General features: G+C 33.4%; 1 protein-coding gene across 2 annotated transcripts in view; it reads right to left on the bottom strand.

The window, feature by feature from the left end:
* LOC145242255 (RRP12-like protein) overlaps window positions 1-22,342 on the bottom strand; it is a 139,550-nt gene that overhangs the window by 50,376 nt on the left and 66,832 nt on the right. For both annotated transcript variants that reach the window (XM_080105265.1, XM_080105266.1), the window contains exons 13-20: window positions 22,215-22,250; window positions 16,170-16,312; window positions 11,815-11,936; window positions 9,630-9,745; window positions 6,639-6,750; window positions 5,275-5,435; window positions 932-999; window positions 161-254 (exon numbers count right to left, since the gene is read on the bottom strand). In XM_080105265.1, coding sequence (XP_079961391.1) covers window positions 161-254; window positions 932-999; window positions 5,275-5,435; window positions 6,639-6,750; window positions 9,630-9,745; window positions 11,815-11,936; window positions 16,170-16,312; window positions 22,215-22,250 — 852 coding nt within the window. The remainder of the gene's footprint in view (window positions 1-160; window positions 255-931; window positions 1,000-5,274; window positions 5,436-6,638; window positions 6,751-9,629; window positions 9,746-11,814; window positions 11,937-16,169; window positions 16,313-22,214; window positions 22,251-22,342) is intronic.

The raw sequence follows: 22,342 nt of genomic DNA, 5'->3' as shown, positions 1-22,342 counted from the left end.
CAAGTTCCATCATTACCGATCATCATAGTGTTGTTAACCATCTATTTGACACTCATTAATTAATCGTTTATCCTAGAGTGGCCTTTGAACCTTGATAAATATTGAAATCTCAAAAAACACACACATAAATTCTGTATGAAGTGAAGGTGTTATTTAATACCTGAAAGTTGTTGGTAGCTAACTGAAACAACTCCTTCACCTGATCCACGTTGGCAGCTTGAACTGTGCAAATACACAGATCAAGGAGAACAGCCCTAAAGAAAAACAAAAAAAAATTAGAAAACAAAGTTTGAGATGGCATGTGATACTATGGAATGGCTCCACGCCTAGAACTAACACCACCAGAAGAGATTAACTAGGAATCTAGGAATGACAAAAGAAAACATGAAAAAGAACGGGTGTTTTTTGAAGTACACAGAAAAGCTATGCCATTACACTCACTAAATATAAATATGAAATAAAAAATAAAAAAATTAAAACATCACTAAATATAAATATGAAATAAAAAAAAAAAATTAAAACATCACTAAATATAAATATGAAATAAAAAAAGGGGGGGGGGTCTATTAAAAAAGCAGAAGGAAAAATTGCACTGTTTGCCTTAACAGAAATTGAAAATACTGGATTTGAGACAAAAAAAAAAAAATGGTATTAAAAAACTAAGTTATTAAAAAGGTATTAAAAAAATGGTATTAAAAAAACTAAGGTATTAAAAAAGGTATTAAAAAAAGCAAGTATTAAAAAAAATGGTATTAAAAAGATATTAAAAAAAGAAAGAGATTTAAACAAAAGTATTTTAAAAAAGAAACAGTTGAAAAAACGGCAAATATAAATCAAGAAAAGATTTGCATTAAAAATTGAAGAAATGAAAACATTTTGAAAAGTGAAATTTGATCGGCCAGAAAAACTCAAAGAACTTTTTTCAGCTTACTTTTTTGCTTTGCTGCTTTCTGGATCATTGAAACGCTTTAAACTGGTTGAAATGTATGTTTCAAGAAGCTGAAACAAAGAAAAATTGTTATATAATTCATGGAAACTAAAAGTATTGATTGTATTTAATTGGTTAACATCACTATGGCAAAAAAAGAAAAAAAAAAAGTTACATTTTGAAATTATTAAATTTGGGTGCATGGTGAGCACTGCAATAATTATAAATCCTTAGAATCTCTGGACATTTGAGAAAATTTTTTTTGTGTGCACTCCCAATGGAAAAACAAAAATCAAGAAAAACATTTATAGTGTACATACCTGTGATGATAAGAAAATATTGTACACCAAATTCACATAAATTCATTAGCTAGTTTTATTTTAAAGAAAATCAAATTTTATGGCTAAACAAACAGCGACAATCTCTCAATACTATTTTGTAAATAATTTTAAGGATAAAGGAGATAATTTCAAATAATGCAAACTTGCGAAATTTGAGAAACCCATTCTTAACACAGGGAGGGGAGAGCATTGGGAAAAAATGCAAATTTATCACTGTTTAAATCCCCTTAAAATAGCTATTCAGAAATAGAGTTCAAAACCTGCCTTGGACATCATCTACAAATTGCCATAAATTGCTTAAAAATGATTTTCTTTATAAAAAATAAAACTACTCGATCAATTTACGTGATTTTTTGATGCACAATATTTTATTTTCGTAAAATGTATATACGTCAAGAAATTTTTTATTCATGCTTTTTTAAAAGAATTTTTTTTCTTTTAATAAAAATTTTACTCAATGCATGTTCCTATTTACAATGCCTCCCCACGGGACAGAGTTAGACACCAGGGTCGTTTTTTAATGTGGAGAAAAGGAACAAAAATAAAAATTGTCTCAGTCGTGAAGGATTTCTCCTCCACTGACAGAGAACAAGAAATTGAAGTGTAGATCTGAAGAACAGATACTACACTTTGATCTGAACCCGATGTTTATTGCGTTAGATTACAGCAACATGAAACGCTCATCTTGGATGCAGCTCCAAATCAATCTATTCCTCATGATTGTTATATTAGTAACTAGCCTGGGTGCCCGGCATTGCCCAGGGGTTTGAAGGTATGTGCTGAGCAAAAAAAAATTGGTAGTAGGCAGGCAGGCTCAAACCCATACACGAAGGAGGAAAAGAACGTGACTAAAAAGCATGGCATCTTTACTGTTGCGTCCATCGCCAAACCGGAAGTGCCGAACGTTTAAATTAAGGCTAATCAATTAAAAACAGAGGATGGCTTTCGAAAATATCGGCAACAAAAGCGACCCCTCCTTGTAGAAAAGTGTCCAGTCGAGAATGAAGGAATTAATATTTTTAGCCAATTTTTCAATATTTGTCGTCCAACGGATCGAGCTTAAAAATGATACAGATCTCATGAAAATCCGTCGCCTCTGTCAAAAGTTTTAGACAAACATACAAACATACATACATTTAAACAGACAGGTGAGATTTATATTAGACTAGCGAGGGGTAGCCGGCGTTGTCCGAGTGTTTTTCGGGGTATGTGAAAAAAACCCGAAAATGTGAAAAAAAAAAACAGGTGCCCGTGAAAAAAAACGAAGCCTTCACGACGCGCAGTTGGAAAATAGTAAAGTGTTAAAAAAAAAACAGGTGCGCGTTTTTGATTGACGTGACGGCGATAGGTATTCAGCAGTACGCATTTTGTGCGGGATAGTTTTGAATGAGGTGAATAAATCGGTTTGTTTTTAAAAACCCGCTCCCTGTTTATTAGGAGGAGCGAAATGAAAGCTACAGTCTGATATGACGAAGTCAACATTGAACAAACGTTACTTAGCTCTCTTCAGACAACTGGCTTTCGGCCTGTGATTAGAGTCGAATTTCGCTTTTTTTTATACCGAAAACCGAATGTAACACGTGCCGATGCGGGAAATGTCGAATAATTAACGTTCGAAAGTCAATAAAATTAAATAGATAGGCGAACTCCGTGGATAACTCTGAGATATTACAATTATAGATGATATAAAAAAGTTTTAAGAAGTTGTGAACCGAGCAAGCGCTTCTTTGGAAGAAGCCTTTTGTGGACATCAAGGAAAAGCGTACATACATAAATACATACATTTTCGCTTTTATATATATAGACTAGTGGGGGTACCCGACGTTGCCCGGATGTTTAGAGGGGTGTGTGTGTTCGGGCGGGGGGGGGGGGGGGTAAATCAAAACAAAAGAATAAGCAAAGTAATCACCCTGTTTAAATATTATTAAAAAAATGTTAAAACTTTTAAAAAATCGAAAAACTAACGTAAGGCAAACGAATGATGTAAAAATTTCTTAATATCGGAAAAAAAAAAAAAAAAAAAAAAAAAAAAAAGAGAAAACGCGAATGTGATGGGGAAAACCCCTCCCCCCAGAAAAAACGAATATTAAAACTGCTTTAAAAAATCTGAAAAATAAAAACATAAAAAAAACATAGAACGTGAAAAATAGCTTAAATAACCAGATTTCAATATTAAACCTTTAAAATTCGAAAAAAAAAAGAAAAGACATCTCATACCACGATTCAAACTCACAATCTTTAGATAAAAGTGTGCAAAAAACCTGACATGTTACGCGCTCGGCCAGCAATAAAGAGTAGCTGAAACACGTTTAAATTTATTTAAAAGTATTAAAAACAGAATTGACACATGCCCGCAATAAAAGTAAACTCCGCTCATTAATGAGGTCAAATAGAAGTAGCGGAGTTAACTTTTAGTGCGGGGCAGCTTTTGGGTTTGTTTACCCAACTTTGGCTAGTTATTTCCCCAAGATGTTGGGGAGGGGGAAACCAGCTCCCCATTGTCCAAATTGAATAGCAATTGTCTGATATAAGGAGTTTGGCCCCACATTGATCAAAGCTGATTGCTTCTGGACATTCCCCGGTGCGATTGCCGGAAAGAGTGCCTTAGCTTCGAATTAGTTTCAGTTTTATACAAAAAAAGCTGAACGAACACAAGATGGGCTGAAATAGCAATAATTTTGTAAAAATCAACGTAAATAAATCTAGACACAACGTGCGTTCGCAAATCGTAGATATTATGATCTAGGGGCTATATAAACAGTTCTAAGCGATAGTAACCCCACCGGGACCGTCATCGAAAAAAGCCTTTTCAAGTAATACAAAAAATGCGCGCGCGCATTTGCCTTTTATATATATATATAGATAACATTAAAGCAGAGAGAGAGGAGCTAGTACTGGTGTGGTAGCCAGAGTAAGTTCAGGGAACTAACTAGCAGAACGTTATCACTGCCAATCAAGGGTAAAAGTCTAAGGCAGTGTGATGATATATGGAAGTGAAACTTGGAGGGGGGGGGATCGAGGACATACGTTGTGGGAAGAAATGATATCAGACAATGATGCAGTGAATGTGTAATGTGAGTCTTAGATAGGCTTAGATCTGATGACCTCAGAGGAAGATGAGATCTGGAAAGTATAGGAACATGTGTGTAGAACAGTGGACATTGTTGGTATAGTCATGTTGAAATGGCTAAGAGATGTAGAAACATTGAGGGTCAATTAGCAAGGAAAGACAAGCAAAAAAGAGTGGCATTTTTTTTTACAAGAATCCTCACTATAGTATATAATAAAAATAAAGAAAAATCTGTATGATAATAAATATCAGTGATGAAACAAAACTATCATATTCCAAAAATCACATCAATTAATCAAGTAGTTTTATTTTTAAATAAGAAAATCAAATTTTATGAGTATTCAATGAATGAATGTCTTATCCGTTATTTTGGGAAAAAAAAAAAAAAGAAAAAAAAGGAGATAACTCAATAATTCATAGATTTATATCTTCAAATTTCCATTAATTGTTTAAACATAATTTTCTTTTTAAAAACAAAACTACTTGATCAGTTGATTGTGATTTTTTTTGAATATGACATTTTTGTTTTGTCACAGGTATGTACATCATACAGGTTTTTCTTTATGCTTGCTTTTTAATATAGGGAGAATTCCGGACAAGAATTAAAACTGGTGATAAGGATGGACTTGAGAGAAAAGAAGATAAAGACTTGGTCAGAGATAGGTTAGTGTAGAAATCAATTTCTAAAAGCGCCCAACACATGCCAACATGTAAAACGGATGTATAACTAGATATGATGACGATGATGATGATTGGCAGTTGTGTGGACATATTTTGTTTTTGTTATTTTTGTTATCCAATTTTAATTTTTGAGAAATTTCACAATGTTAAACTTTCTTTACAAATAAACCAAATGATAAAATTTACTGCAAGTAATGGTCAATAATTTTCAAACCCATAAAAACTTATTCGAATGAGAAAAGAAATAATCTTACATTTTTGTCAGCAATCTGGACGAATGCTTTGATCGTTTCAAAAACGGTCACTTGCAAAGGATCCACGTTGGCAGCAGTTGCATATTCAACGAGCAAATTGAATAAAATTGGGAGAAAATTTTTGGCTAAGCGAGCGATTTCCTTCGTAGCATCATCATTATCTGAAATGGAAAATAAAGAATGTTGGAATCGAAATTAGATTGTGTCAGTAAAAATGTCGAGAATGTTACGATGGATGTGCAACACAAAATCTAAAAGACAGGTTCAGAGGAAAACAAAATCTAAAGAACAGGAGGCGTCGATGGTATGGCTATGTTGAAAGAATGGATGAGAGTTCTTGGGTTAGTAGATGTAGAACAGTTGAGATAGCAGGGTCAGCTGGCAGGGGTAGGCAAAGGAAAAGATAGAAAGAGAGAAGGAGGAATGAATAAAGACCTGTCCAGAGATAGGTTAGCTTGGAAATCAATTTCTAAAAGCAACACATGCCATCATGTAAAATGGATGTGATAATGATGAATATTTAGTTTATAGCAGAGAGATTTTCTACTCTCAGTGCCCTAGGCAAAAGGAGTAAGGTGGGGGAAGGAGTTAAAAAGTATAATCTCAGACAGCGTTTCTCAACTGGGGATTCTTGGGCCTTTGATTAGCGAGCTGTAAAAGGATGCTGGAAAAATGTAATTCAAAAATGCAAAAACTTGCAATGTATACAAAAGGTGACAAAATTTCAGCTATGAAAAAAAGTCATTTATTTTTATACACAGTGAAATCTCTAGATACGTAATTAATTGGTTCCAGCTTGGCTTTCATATTCTGAAATCTTCATATCCAGAATGGCGTTTTACATGCATATCGCTTAATTTGTTCCATGACGGAGCCAGACATAAAAAGGTCTTGTCACACAAGCTCAACAGTGTTATTTTCAGCAAAATTTTCATTTTCATTCATAATTTTAGAGTAAATAAATAAACAACATACAAAAAAAATCTGCATTTTTTTTGTTCAAGTGCAGGGGGCCACAAGTGTTGAGATACTCAGTAAGGGGGCTATGGGGGTCATCAAAAGTTGAGAAACACTGGCCTAAGATAATATGTTAAGTTAAAGAGGGGCGTGTGTATAAAATAGATGTGATATGCAAAGCCTTTTCCCATGGCCACCTGGAAAAATGGCAGAAATTGTGCATTTACAAAAAAAGATTCTATTTTGTTGAAAGTCATGAACTCCATCTTTACATGAACAAAAGAACAACAACAAACAAAATGATCATAAAATGATTATTCAACAAGTGTTGCATTTACTTGAAACTTTTTGTAGAGAAAAATATTTTAGAGCACAAGAATGATGCCATTGCATTAAAAGACACTCACCTTTGTCCAAGCTTGTGTAGATGATCTTACGCAAAGCTGAGAGGACGGAATTCCTCAGAGATGGTTTCTCTGTTAAAGTAGCGCCCAAATTACGAGCAATCAATTTAAATGACTGAAACAAAGGAGGATAAAGAATTTAGATTTTCTTTTGTAGACTAGTGGTGGGGGTCCTTGCCTGCTCATAAAATACGCTTAAATATAATTCATGCAGATTTTGTGTTTTTTATGAAAAAGACACAATTCTCTACTAAATATCATATTGTACCTAATTTATATATAAATCTGATTTCAAAGATTTAAAAAAAAAATAACTTGGGTGTCATTAGCTAGAATCAAAATCAAAACCAAAACATTTTGTGCTTCAGCCGTGTTCCCTACTGTTTGAGCTATTGACAGATAAGATTTCAAATATAACCACTTCGAGCTATGAATGAGTTTGTACATGCAAAAAGTAACAGAAATATGTTGGCGAGTTGAAATTAACATTTTCCAACTCGCCGACATTTATGTATGCGTTATTCATCCAAACAAAGATTTTACTTGTTAGAAATCATCTTTAGTGTTTGATTACCATTTCCTGTTAATTATGTGACCAGTAGTTTAAGCGCTTATCAGTTAAATATTTTCAGACACACATGCATACATACATTGATTTTATTTATATAGAAAACAAGTTTTCATTTTTTTTTTTATGTCAAACATCTGCAGAAAATGTGTCTGTGTATATATATATATATATATATATATGGTAGTTTTTTTTCAGTCTTGACAAACTATGGATACCGACTCTAAGGGTGTCTGTGCATGTAATTTTTGTGGCAAGAGTTGCGCAATCCTCAATCACACTTCTGGGTTGGCATTGTTAAATACCAGTGACAAGTGGAGATCACATACAGCGCCTAGAATTCTCAAATGGTTCTCTATCTGGTATTTGCCAGCCTTAACATTGCTTAACTTTGGTGATCTGACAAGAACCAGTGTGTCACTGTGTTTATACCATATATACACACACACTCACATGTATACCCATATATATATATATATATATATATATATATACACACCCACACAGAAATACACTTACACACATATATAAACATGCATATATGTTTTTTATTTGTTTATTTTGGAGAGCATTAAAGTTTAGATACCAATATTTTTTCAAGAATTCAAATATTTGGTTTGGATTGATCAAATCGAATATTTCATTCAGTTTGGAGTTTTTATGTCTTTGACAGATTGGTTTCATGCCTAAGCAATTTGTTAAAAACTCGTTTACCATGAAACGTTCTGACATAATACACAAAATGTGGCTTCCCATCTTCTCAAGAAGGTAGGAGTGTGTGATTTCTATTCTAAGTCTTGACAAAACTTTTTATTTTTTAGGGTCATGTAAATTCTTATAAATTGCAAAATACTAGAAAGTGATTGAATCAACAATGAGAAGAGGCAAGTGAAATGCATAGTTAAGATATAATTTGTTCAGTTAATTAAATGCATAGATAGTTAAGATATAATTTGTTCATTTAATTATTACATAGATAGTTAAGATATAATTTGTTCAGTTAATTATTAATTATGGCTGATTGCAACAGATTTTTTTTCCAAAATAAAAATCTTAATCGCAGAAATAAGTTGTATTTTAGCATGCTCTGACGAACTGCAATCACTTGTGCCCCCACGGCGTGAGCACCCTCAACAAACCTGACAGGCTGCTAAATCCCACCCCCACACTGTAGAGATCCCTAGATGTAAAAGATCTTTTTACTCCAATAGTTTCTTCCCCAGAACCGCTAGACTCTGGAATTCCATTCCAGGTCCCTGCTTCCCCAACAGTACTGACGTGCAGAAGTTCAAGTGTAACGTGAACCGACACCTTGCTGCCCAAATCCCTACATAGTACCCCAGTAGTTGTTGCCCCTGATAGTAGCCCCCTACACCAAAGTGGCAATTTGCCTTGTTTGGGGTGAAAATGTAATAAAAAAAAAAAAAATAAAAAAAATGTATTCGTGTGAACGTATTATCATTGCTCAACGTTGTGTTGTTGGGGAAGAATCAGAAAGCTACTGCCAATTCTTATATCTAAGCACATTTCCTTCAGGAATAGATGCAAGTTGGTTCTTGTTGAAAATTTCCCCTATATTAAAAAACAAAAAAATCACGTAAATTAATCAAATAGTTTTATTTTTTTAATGAAAACCATTTTTAAGAGATTAATGGGAATTTATAGGCATTACAACATAAATCTTGGAAGTTTGAATTATTGAGTTATCTCTTTTTTTTTCTAGATTGTTTTCAAAATGGAAGACAAGACGGATGTTTTATGGTTAATCATTAAATTTGATTTTCTTATTTAAAAATAAAACTACTTGATCGATTCACGACTTTTGTCATATATTTTTGTGTTGTCACAGAAAATATAGATTTTTTTTTAAAACAATTTTTTTAATATAGGAGGAATTGTAGAAAAGAACAAATTCTTTTTTGGCCTGTGTTCGCTCCATCCTCTTACACAGAGTGAGATAGGGTTCCAAACACTTCCGACTTGCAACGGTTTTAGCATAATGACTGTGCCATGATCACGTTAATGTGTGACAGCAAACTACTCCTTTTTAACCATGTTCTATCAAAAGCTTGGTATTGGTGAAATATTAATGCTTGGCATCTCAGTTAGTTCGGCCATGTACAGTATGCCAGCTCCTGTATCAATAATATGCTTGGATACCCCAGACATGAGGGTGTATCGAAGATCAGGGAAAAACCCACTTGAGCATGTACAAAATGACTTGACTGCTTGAAACATGACTTATGGATCGGACCATGAGATGTTGCCAGGGTCTAGGACACTCCTATCACTTCAAACATGAAAACCAGGTAATAATGATAAAATATGTAGGAACAGAAATGTTACAAAAACATTACTTGCTTTGCATTTATATATCAATTAACGGTAAGTAATATAGTGATGACGTAGCAAATCTGTAGACTTACCACCGTGACATCTGTAGGTCGATCACAGAAGCTGGGGAGGAGAGACCAGATCTGCAACACAACTGCTTCATAGGATTTGGTTGCCACTAGGTTGTTTTCGGCTTTGAACTGAACACCTGAATAAAACAGACAACAAATTGAAAAAAAAAAAAAAAAAAAAACACCTTGCATGTGTACCTTCTTATATAATATAGAAAGTTATGTTGGACCTAAATAGCATTTAGGCTGACAAATTTTATTTTTAATACGAAATTTTGTTCCATGTTATTGGCAATAAAGTAATATAATCTTAATGAGAGTTGGCGTTGCTTATTTGCCTGATTAGCTCAGAACTGAACTCAACAAAACAGAGTTAAATGCAACGGATCCTGGCCAATGCCAGGTCATCAAAACAGCTAATCAAAGATATAACATTGGTGGAAGGAAAGATAAGTTAGTTCCAACATCAGATCCATTCAAACTTTAAAATAAACACGGTACTTTTACAGTTTAGTCAAGACATTAAAAAATGAAAATATCAAAAAAAAAAAAAAAAAAAGGTTATATTGTATGTATCCGTTTTGAACTGAAAATCTCAAAAAAAAACAAAAAAAAGTTCTTTTAATTTGATTGAGTAGTTTTTTTGTTTTTTTTTACAGTGGAAAAACACGTTCTTATGAGAGCGTGTTGAAGTCAATCATTATGGAATTTTTTAAACATGCCATGGGGAGATAACTCCGGTTAAAGCACCGACACTCCCTCCCCATCTTTAATACTAGCTTTTCTTCCTAAAAATCAAACTTTTTGCTCGGTATCATAATTGTTTTTTTCGCTGTAAAAATATATATATATATATATATATATATATATATATATATATATATATATATATACTTCATGAAATTAGGTGAAATTTTTTTCAGAGAACTTCGTTCCATAACAATACATGCCATATAACTGTTTTTTTCGATATTTTCATTTTTTAATGTCTTGATTAAACTGTACAAGTACTATAAAATATAACAAATTTATACACAATTGCAACTGTAGATCTTGTCAGGCAATTAATTTTTTATTAATCTGATAATTTAAGAAAAGAATTAAAATAAAACAAGAACGCAACTTCTTAAGCCGTTATGTTATCAGCTGAGCTGCACAACATAAATTCTACAGAATTTGAAATTAGTCGATTAAAATCAGTTTAGTTTTTAAATGAACAAAAGCTTATTTGATTCAAATTGACAACAGCTTAAATTTGACAAAGCTACAATAATATTAATTTGTACTTTGATATGATTTCTTAATTATTTATTATATTATGACTGAATTTAAAAAGAAATAATTGTTCTCTCTTCTGTAATGGCATTCACCTGATCTCACATCAAAATGGGACATCCATGACAATCAATAGCTGAGCCCTCAACATACTTCAACCAAATTCCAGCAATGAACGTAAAAAACGTTTGGGGCCAGCCTCCATGTTTATCTTCAGTGTTCCAATGTATGTTTCCTGTTCGAAATATCGAGCCGTCAATATCTAACATGTTTCACAGCTATAAAAATGTCATATAGCTGTTCCAGTTTGAGGCCCTGATTTGGACTTGCCACATCTTGGGAGGTGTTGCTCAGAGTGCTCTTTCCTGCCCTGACAGTATAAAATTTACTTCAAAATCTCGTATGTGTCTGTGTGTGAAAGGTGATATCTTCTCTTCCCTAACAACCTGTCTCACAGAAGAAACGTTGCTCATCTTTCTCTACTCTCTCATTAATTTCCTGGCATGCGCTCGACTGACCTCCAATCTACGAATCCGCCCTGTAAAAAACTTAGAGCAAAAACTTGCCGAGCTATAACCACTATAAAGAAATTTTTCCTTTTTTTCTTCTGTATACCTAAAACTAAACAAAACTTCCATGGACAAAGTTTCTTTCCAAAAACCTCCTATCTGTACAATACAATATGACAGAATTGCTTCATAGTTGGCTACAACATGGGTGTTTTCAAGTCTAATATTAACAAATTCTTGTCTGCCTAAAATAGTTAAATATTGACCATTTCACCCAGCATTTCTAATCCAGTTCATATTCAATTGACAATACTCTTACTCTTAGATGACTTTTGACCTTGATAAGCGATGACGCATTAATAACTAGAAAAAAGAAAGACTGATCTAATATCGTATGAAATATCAAGTAAAGTTGGACTTACATTTTTCTTCCAATTGTTTAGCCAATGGGTAAAAGTAATTTACAAAATAGCCGAGTTCTGTCTTAGAAATATGTTTCTGCAACACTGGCATCAGCCAACTGCGAGGGAAGTCAAGATCCGAGCTGTTGATGCATGTAACAAAAAAAATACAAAAGTGAGAGACAAAAACACGTTGGCAAGCAAATCATTATTTCATTAAATTCATTCATTATAATAAACAGTACAATCTATTACACAGAGTTCATACAGATTTTCAAGCCCTTTTCAAAGACTTTTCCAGAAAAAAAAAAAATTCAAGTTTTAAAAACAAAATTTGATATATAAAGAATGATATAAAAAAACCAAAAAAAAACCTAATATTTTAATTAATATTGAAAAAATATTTTCATAGTATTTATTTCGATCTTGAATTTTACTTTGGCTTCATCAGTAAAATCTATGGATAACATCGGATCACAGTGTAGTATGTGTTCTGACGTTGCACTTTGCCTTTCCTGTCTTTGGTCAGTGAAAGGAGAAATCTTTCATAACTGAGACAATTTTTATTTTTGTTCCTATTCAGAGTGTCCCTTTTTGGGGAGCTGGATTTTCCCCACATTAAAAACTGACCTTGTGTCTAACTTGAGGCAAGTAAATAGGAACATTGGGTAGTTTTGAGATGAAGGGACGTAACTCTTGCGTCGACAATAACGAAAATAGTATGATGCGATTTCAGAAGAATATATTTATTTCGATTTACTATTTTAATACTGAAAAAATATTTTAATAGCATTTATTCTAAATTTATTTTTAATAATCTGACACAAATTTTTACTGAATATAAAGAATATGAATTTCAAGACATTTCCCATATTTTTAAAGCGTTTTCAAGGTAATAATAGAAAGACCTTTTCACAACAAAGCTAAAAATTCAAGGTCTTTTTAAACCTGTGTGAACCGTTGTTACATGTAAATAGAAATTTTGACAAAAACAATAAAAGCTGAAGAAAATGTGCAAATGAACGTGTAGTTCTAAGAGAAACATTAACAATTTAAATTCGAGGACGCCAGCATAAGATAAATTGTATTACATTAACATGATAAAATTTGTCCTGTGATTCTAATTCTGGCATGCCAGAATTTAATTGGTTAACAGATTGTTTTTTTAAATGTCTAACTTTACATGCATATTCTCAGCTGCTTTTTAAAATTCTTTTTAGCTTTTTTGTTCTTTTCGTTTGATTCGACAAAGAATTGTTGGTGAGGAATATGAAACATGCATTCATTTTTTTCTTTTTTTTGACACAAAACTGATTGAAAAAATAAGTTAGAAATCAAGCAGAAATTTCTGTTTGCTTAAAAAAAAAAAAAAAAAAAAAAATCAAATACGTTAGAGATACCATATCTCTACTTATATGCAAGACATTTTCTCTCAGTTCATTCCCTATGGATTCTGAAATGGTTGAGCCGACTTTTTTGAAATTTCATACAAATGTACTTGATGTGTCTCAGAGTATTCTTGGATTTTGTATCAGAATGCCATCTTGTATGAAAAATTGATAATCAAAAAATTTGATTAAAGAAAGAAGTTCAATTTTAATCTAAGTTAACACCTTATACAGTTGGAGATTACAAGTGCATTTGAGAAATGTTATCACCACACAAGCAAAAAAGCCCGGCATACATAATCAACAATAGATTCTTTGATAAGGGAGGGATGTATCCGAAATGAATGTTTCTGTTCAGAGCACAACTGAACCAAGATAATTGACTTTTGCATTTTAAACTTTAATTCAAGCCATTATATAAAATAATTTTATAAAACCAACAGTAGGTTCTCTACAGTGCAATGTATGGTGGGCTAAGTACCAATTATTTTGATACAAAAGAGATTAGAATTTTTTAAATAAAAAAAAACGGTATAATTACACAGAAAATTCTGTTATCCTTAATGTTTGCTTAAACACAAACACAGTAATTGTCTACATAATTTTTATAAAAAAGTTAGTGAAAAGTTGATTTTTAACTAATGTCACCTATTTTCTGGCATTGCCCGAGAAAATGTAACTGTATGGTGGGTGGAAGGGATTAAAGGGAGTTTTTTCACACTTCAAATAAAGAGTTGGTCGAGCATGCAAAAAAAATACCATATGGTTTACTAGAAAATTAATTTTCAGTGTGGAACAAAATTTTGTCTCGTATGGATGAGTGTGTGCCGTCTTTTTTGCTGTTTAATTCGTGGGATTACATTTTAAGTGATAATTTATATAATTCTATTTAAATGCAGGGAGGGGAGTTCAGGAATAATGAAACAATAGATTTGACGAAGTGAAAAGAACACATTATGCAAGTACGAAAATGGATGGTCACATTCAATGCTGCCAAGACTAAGCTTGTTTCCTTCAATAATTACAAGAAACCTTCTCAACCACCAATAGCTATGGCTAAAAATACATAACCTGAAAATACTTCTTTTCAAACTCTTTACTCTTTCGCTTAACATTCACAGGAACATGAGTTGGAACAGATACATTGAGAGCATTGCTAGGGCCACTGCAATGAAGGTGGGCTCTCTCTACCATGCTAGAAAGTTACTTACACCTAAAAATATCCTGTACTTCTACAAGGCCACCATTCGCCCATGTATGGAGTATTGTTATCACATTTGGGTTTGGAACATCTGCTACTAGTCTCTCGCTCCTGGACAGGGTTCAAAAGAGTCGCCAACCTGATAATTACTGAACTGTCATTTAAGCTTCAACCTCTGTCCCATTGACAAAATGTTGCATCTCTGCCTGTTCTACAAATATTTTAATGGTGGATGCTCTGACGAATTACAAGCACTTGTAGCCCCTTCGACGTAAATACCCTCAACAAACCTGACAAGCAGCAAAATCCCACCCCTACACAGTAGAGATCCCAAGATGTAAGAAGGCCTTCTACCCTAATAGTTTCTTCCCTAGAACTGCTAGATTCTGGAACTCCCTTCCGCGTTCCTGCTTTCCCAACTGTACTGACATGCAGAAGTTCAAGTGTAATGTGAACAGACATATTGTTGCTCAACTCCCTACATAATATCCCTGCAACTTATGTCCCCGATAGTAGCCCCCTACATCAAAGTGGCACTGTGACTTGTTTGGGGTGAAAATGGAATTAAAAAAAAAAAAATCTTATATGACTTCCACTTTTTTTTTTTCTTTTTTAATTAACTTTGCTTTTTACATTTATTCACTTCCAAGAAGGCATGTTGCCACTGAGATGTGAGGAGTGATTGTGAATTAGGGATCATACCTACAGGGACATCCAAAGTAGGGATGCTGCAGAGAGATATCTGTTCACATTACATTTAAATTTCTACATGTTAGTAATCGGGGAAATAGGGAGGGAATTTCAAAAGCTAGAAGTTTGAGGGAAGAAACTACGAGAGTCATTCCAAAAGTAAAACCTTTTTTATTTTTATTTTTTTAAACTTAAAAAGTTGAAGAGCTACGAAGACAGGAGTGGTTCTATCAAAACGAGTGACCTTTTGTGCTTCAGAATTTATTTTTCTACATAGTAACCACTATTCTTAATGCACTTTTGCCAGGAATTCAATGATGCATCTCTGCTTCTGACACATGTCCATGATAGGGGTTGTTTTTCTCGAGTCTCACACTGTCAATATCTGCAACAGAGAGAGGAAACTTTCAGGTTATGAATGCATGAGTTTAGTCATCATAACAATGCCATTTGCAATCTTGCCTGATCTATTTGGGCGGGAAAAAATAGGAAGCATTATTTTTTAAATAATTTGCATTACAGTAGAAACCTTCCTAGCATCTTGAGGGGGGGGGGAGTATTTACATCGAGTGTTATAAACAAATTGGAGCACATTCCATTAAAGTACTTGTAAAATACAGAAACGCAGTATTTCAGCAATGAGAGAGACGTAGCTTGGTTTATAGTAGGAACATATTAGATTGAAAACATTTTTTTTTTTAGATTCCCTCTAATAAGAAGAAACTAATGGTTTATGTTTCAGACCATATATGGCCACAATACTTCATATATAGGCGGCATAGAAGCTTTATAAAGATATACGATGTTGCCTGGTGTAAGTAATTTTCTAGCATGGTAGAGGGAGCCTAGCCTCTTTGCAGCAGCTTCAGTAATGTCATCTATGTATTTATTTCAATTCATGTTGCCAAGAAGTTTGAATGATGAATTCTCAGGTATTATTAACCGTGATTGAAAAAAATTCTTACAATTATTAAAAAGAGGTTTGTCTCAGAAATATTAAATATGACAATAAATTAAATAACAGGTTGTTGATCAGCAGAAATATCAAAGCCAATTGTGTCCTCTCTTGTCGCCCTCACCCCTTTCATTTTACTCACCCATCTCCGGAAATTTTCAGAGGAATGTTCGACAGTACATTTTGGGGGCCCATCGACTCAACAGCATTACCAATGGCATTGTCCACTTCAGCATTAAAAGCGAAATTTTCAGATTCACGCATTCCAGCAAGGAATGAGAGAGCCTGTTCAAAAGATAAAAAAGATTACAAAAACAAAAAATTGCTACATCATCAGATTTGCTTTTACATGATGCCATGCATTGGATGGCTTTTAGAAATTGACTTTCAAACTAACTTATTTCTAACCAGGTCTTTATCCTTTTTCCTCTCACGTTTTCCTTGTCTTATATCTACTAACCAAAGAACTCATCCTTTCAATGTGACCATACCATTGGTGTCTCCTGTTCTGCACATAATTTCTTATACTATTCAGATTTAATCTTTCTTCAAAGTCCTTATGTTTAAGACTTTTAAAAACTAATCTTATACATACATTATATCATTCTCATATCATTCCTTTTCATGCAACACATGTCCTCAATTCTCTCTAGCTAGATTTCACTTCCATACATCACACTATGTATGTCTAATAAATTCTTCCCTTAATCAACAATGGTAATGCTCTGCTGGTTGGTAATGGCAGAAGTTCCCTGAACGTTACTCCACCTACTCTAACTTTTACAATCAACTAGCGCCTGTTCCTTGCTGTGCCCCAATGATATCAACAACTTAAAAAAATTTGTAAACAACCGCAACAGCTTCGTCATCCAAACAACTTTGTTCATATTCGAGTTCTCATTCATCTCCGTTGCTTTACACACAAATTGGGGTTCTTCTCCCAGATGGGGCGACGGGAAAAAAATATACGGATCCATCATTCTAAAAAGGGTAACCATGCACTGAGGGTCAGTACCAGGTTTTTCAACGCCCTCCTCCGATGGCTGGAAAAATAATAAGTATCATACTTGATAAACTTTTGCTATCTTCTAAATAAATTAGCATAAAAAAATATTTAGAGATTACCCTCCTACCATAGCTAGAAGTGATATTATCAATTAAGCATGGTGAAAAGACAATTCTGTTTCTAGTAATTTGCTTTAAAATAAGTGAAAAGATGGTTAAAATATGCCTGCAATAATGTAGAAAAAATAAATACAAAGAGAAAATAGGGTTAAATTTACTTAATGGTTTCACATAAAACAGATAAAATTTACTTATTCATGGTTTTCAAGACTTGTGGTCGCACTAGCCGTCTACGGTTGAATGTGATGATGATAGACATCACTCTAAACTCTTGACCCGAAGCTAAAAAGCCATTGCTCAAAACAACAAGGCTGACTGGGATGCCATCAGGAATTACATCAGAGATGCTCCATGAAAAAATATCTTTTCTCTCCCTGCTGAGCAGTGTGCAAATGAAACCACTGAATAGTTCAAAGCAGCAATTGAAGCACATGTTCCCACACGTAACTTCTATAGCAAACCCCACTCTCCCCAATGGTTTAATTCCACTTGCGCAACTGCCATTGCTCAAAGGCAGCATGCATACCACTGATTTATCGGCGAGAAATCCACTACAAATACACAAAAGTATATAGAAGCTAGAATTGTAAGAAGAAAATAGCCATGGGCAAAAAAGAATACACCGAAACCACCAGAAAACGCGTTGAAGCGCAGAAATTAAGAACTCGTGATTTCTGGGAAATCCATAATAATGTTGTAAATAATGAGCAATCAAAAATTTCCCCACTATCCAACAATTGTGAATTTGTTTGCACACCAACCCAGAAGGTTAATCTGCTTGCCTGGCTGTTTGGACCCAGCAAACCACTCTGCGGACAGAAACCATACTAGATGATCTGAAAATCACCCTTTCTCAAGTACATGATATCATACAAAACCTAACCATCTCAAAAGTATGTGGACCTGATCTCAGCCTGGCTATACTATTAAAAAAATGCCCCACAAAGATTGCTCCAGTCCTCTCCAAACATTTCAACAAATGCCTTAATGAATCTTGCTTTTCTGACTACTGGAAAACTGCTTCTGTGGTATCAGTTTACAAGAATTCTGGTAAAAGAACTGATTCATTAAATTATCATTCCATTAGCCTCCTCCCTCTTTTTGCCAAAATACTGAAGTTCATAATTAATCAAACACTAGTCCACCACCTCACAGCTGCTAAACTTTTGTCTAACTGACAGTATGGGTTGAGACAAACCTGTTCTACTGCAGATATCCTAACTGTAATCTCTGAATGTATATACCATGCACTGGATAAAACAGGAGAGGCTAGGGCCGTAGCCCTAGATATGCCACAATGATCTTATGAAAATCAGATCGTAGGGTATTACTGAACGAATACTTAACATAATTAAATCCTTCTTAAGAGAAGAATCTAGGTTGTTCTCGATGGTTATACGTCAAAACAATATGATATAAATGCGGGTGTACTTCAGGAGTCAATCCTTGAACCTTTATTATTTCTGATATTCATAAATGATTTCCCTGATAAAATTGCCTCTGAGATGGGTATATTTGCTGATGACAGTGCGCTCTATAACAGACACAAGGGGAAAACAAATGGACATGTATCCAAGCTAACGGTGAAAAACATTAGAGGAAGACCTCCAGTCTGTAGTGGAATGGGGTAAAAAATAAATGGCCATATTCAAATGCTGCCAAGAGTAAGCTCATTTCCTTTAATAACTACAAGAAACCTTCTCAACCACTAATAACCATGGCTAATGATACACTACCTAAAAATACTTTGTTCAAACTCCTTGGCTTAACGTTCATGGGAAACAGAAGTTAGAACAGATACATTGAAAACATTGCCAAGGCAGCTACAAAGAAGGTGGGCTCTTTCTACCATGCTAGAAAGTTACTTACACCTTAAGAGTATCCTGTACCTTTACAAGGCCACCATTCGCCCATGTATAGAGAATTGGATTCACATTTGGGCGGGTGCATCTGCTACTAGTCTCTCACTCCTAGATAGTGTTCAAAAGAGAGTCGCCAATCTAATAGGTCCCGAACTGTCAGCTAAGCTTCAACTTCTATCCCATCGATGAAATGTTGCATCCCTCTGCATGTTTTACAAGTATTTTGCTCCCTCGACATAAATACCCCCCGACAAACTCTACCAGCAGCAAAATTCCACCCCTACACAGAAATCCCTGGATGTAAGAAAGCCTTCTACTCTAATAGTTTCTTCCCTAGAACTGCTAGACTTTGGAATTCCATTTTCCTGACTGTACTGACATGCAGAAGTTCAAGTGTAATGTAAACAATGTCTTGCTGCTCAGCCCCCTATATAGTACTCCTACAAATTATGTGCCAGATAGTAGCCCCCTACATCAAAGTGGCACTGTGCATTGTTTGGGGTAAAATCCAATAATAAAAAAAATTATTTTTTTTAAATAAATAGTTTTGGATTTCTTTTTCTGGAACAAACTGATATTTAGAGATGATTTTTAAATATACATGGGTGAAGAAAAAAAAATTAGATTAGGAAATTTCCAGGCAAGGAAAGTTAAAATTAAATAGAGAGTGGAATTTCCTATTAATTGTTGCAATATTTTCAACTCATAATGGGGGTATGGCCCCTCACATTTGGGAGATTCTATTTATAAATGCTGCTGACGAATCAAATTAATTCATGTTCTGCTATCAACCAATCAGAAACCAGAATTGCTCCATAAAAATTAAACCTTTTTAGCAACGTTACACATATTCCTTTTTAGCAACGTTACACATATTCCTTTTTAGCAACGTTACACATATTCCTTTTTAGCAACGTTACACATATTCCTTTTTAGCAACGTTACACATATTCCTTTTTAGCAACGTTACACATATTCTTTTCATGTCAATCTTTTGCTCTTTGGCTGCAAAATTATAATGTCTGAAACCTGTACAGAACAGCTGTCCACTGAAAATTTGTCATCTCCAGGACTTGTATAGAATAACCATCAGAAACTCTTCTGAAACTAAACGTGGCTTCCAACTCAAGAAAGTGAAAAAGAAAGTTAAATTAGAGTTATGCATCCAAGCAGTTATGTCACAGACAGGAAGTCGTATAATGATTAGGAGGGAGAGGGATTATGTTTCAAACCTTGGAAGTAGTTTGTGACGTATTTACAGTCTGGATGCCAGGCATAAGCACAATATTATCCCCACGATATTATGATACCATCTTTTGACAGAACAAAAACTACAATTTTATTTTTGTTCGAAGGCTAATAAAGTGTATTTCACATTCAAAACAATTGCAAAATTAAAAAAAAAAAAAAAAAACGTTTTTTTGCTTTACATCTTCAGTGATCAAGCAATTCTATCTTCCTATTATAAATTTCTGTCCTGTCTGTCTGTGTGATGCGGTTTAAGTCAGCCTACAAGCAACCCATCCAGGCAATTTAGGTACCAAAATGAAGCTTATGACCCAGCGGATGTTTTAGTGGTATTTATATCCATGTTTGGTGTATGGAAATGCAAAGTAGTAGTGGTCATAGGAGTTAAATCGGTGGGAGTAGCATCAGCAGACGTTAGGCAAAGTAGTGGTGAGAGGCATTAAATCGGTGAGAGTAGCAGCAGCAGTCAATGATTGGTTGAAAGATTTTTTTTTTATTAAAAAAAAAAAAAAATTACTTCCATTTTCTCCGTCTGATTAACAAAACCAAAAAAAAGGACTTTCTCTGATTTGCAACCAAAAAAAAAAGTAAAAAGTTTTCGATTAATATTGGGTTGAAAAATACAAGATTTTTTTGTTTACTTTTTAAAAAAAAATGACTTCCACTTTCTCTGTCTGATTAAAAAAACAACAACAAAGAAAAGGAACTTTCTCTGATTTGACCAGGGTGGTCAGTTTAGACCACCGATCATTAAATAAAATAATACTTTTACCCATGTATCTCATACTTTTTTTTATTAATATTGGTTGAAAAAATACAATATTTTTTTTTTACTTTTTAAAACTAATTACTTTCATTTTCTCCGTCTGATTAAAAAAAAAAGTGGACTTTCTCTGATTTGACCAGGGTGGTCAGTTTAGACCACCAGTCATTAAATTAAATAAAATAATACTTTTACCCATGTATCTCAGATTTTTTTTACGTTAATATTGGTTGCAAAAATATACAAGAATTTTTTTCTTTTTAAAACTAATTCCTTCCATTTCCTCCGTCTGATTACAAAAAAAAAAAAAAAAAAAAAAAAAAAAAAAAAAAAAAAAATGGACTTTCTCTGATTTGACCAGGGTGGACAGTTTAGACCACCGGTCATTAAATAAAATAATACTTTTACCCATGTATCTCATTCTTTTTTCGTTAATATTGGTTGAAAATACAATATTTTTTTTGTTAGAGTAGTTCAAGGAGACATCTCTTACAGAAGAACTGACAAAAAAAAAATAAGTAATTGCTAACTTTAGTTTCGTAAAATACACTGTACTTAGTCGCTTTTCTTCCACAGTATGCAACATGGCTACTTGTTAAAAGAAAAAGATGAATGGTGATAAATCAACTTCAATGATTTTTCTATTCCACAACAGAAACAAATAACAAAAATGGCACTGCCAACTTGATTCCTTTGTCATACGAATGATTCAATCACACAGTACGCACAAGTTCATTTTTTTAAATCTTTGTTAAAAGCAAGAAGCATAAAACAAAAATGATTCTTGTCCAGAATTTCTCTCATATTCAAAAAACAAAAATAAAAAAAATCTATACGATGTATCTGTAAGTGAAAGAGAATATAAAAAAAACTACATGAATTAGTTTTATTTTTACAAAGAAAATCATTTTTAAGCAATTAAGGTAATTCATGAGCATTATAGCATAAATCTTGCAAGTTTTGAATTATTGTTGTGTTATCTCTTGTTTATTTAGATTTTTTTTTTTCAAACAACTGACATAAAATTTGATTTTCTTTATAAAAATACAACTACTTAGTTTATGTCATTTTTTTTATGCAAGATATTTTCATTTCATCACAGGTATGTACATCAGTATTTTTTTATTTTTGTTTTTAATATACGGAGAATTCTGGACAAAAAACAAATTGAAACAACAAATATACTCACTGGTTTCATAAGTTGTGGACAATCTTTTCCGAGCACCTGTTGTTTATGCCAAAAAGAATGAAATTTGATTTGAGTTTTAGCAAAGAAATACATAAAAAAAAAAAAAAAAAATTTAATATTTCAACTTC

Source organism: Euprymna scolopes, chromosome 21 (assembly GCF_053919585.1).
Source record: "Euprymna scolopes isolate OS-2025 chromosome 21, ASM5391958v1, whole genome shotgun sequence".
NCBI lineage: Eukaryota > Metazoa > Mollusca > Cephalopoda > Sepiida > Sepiolidae > Euprymna > Euprymna scolopes.
This window is presented reverse-complemented; position numbering and strand designations above follow the sequence as displayed.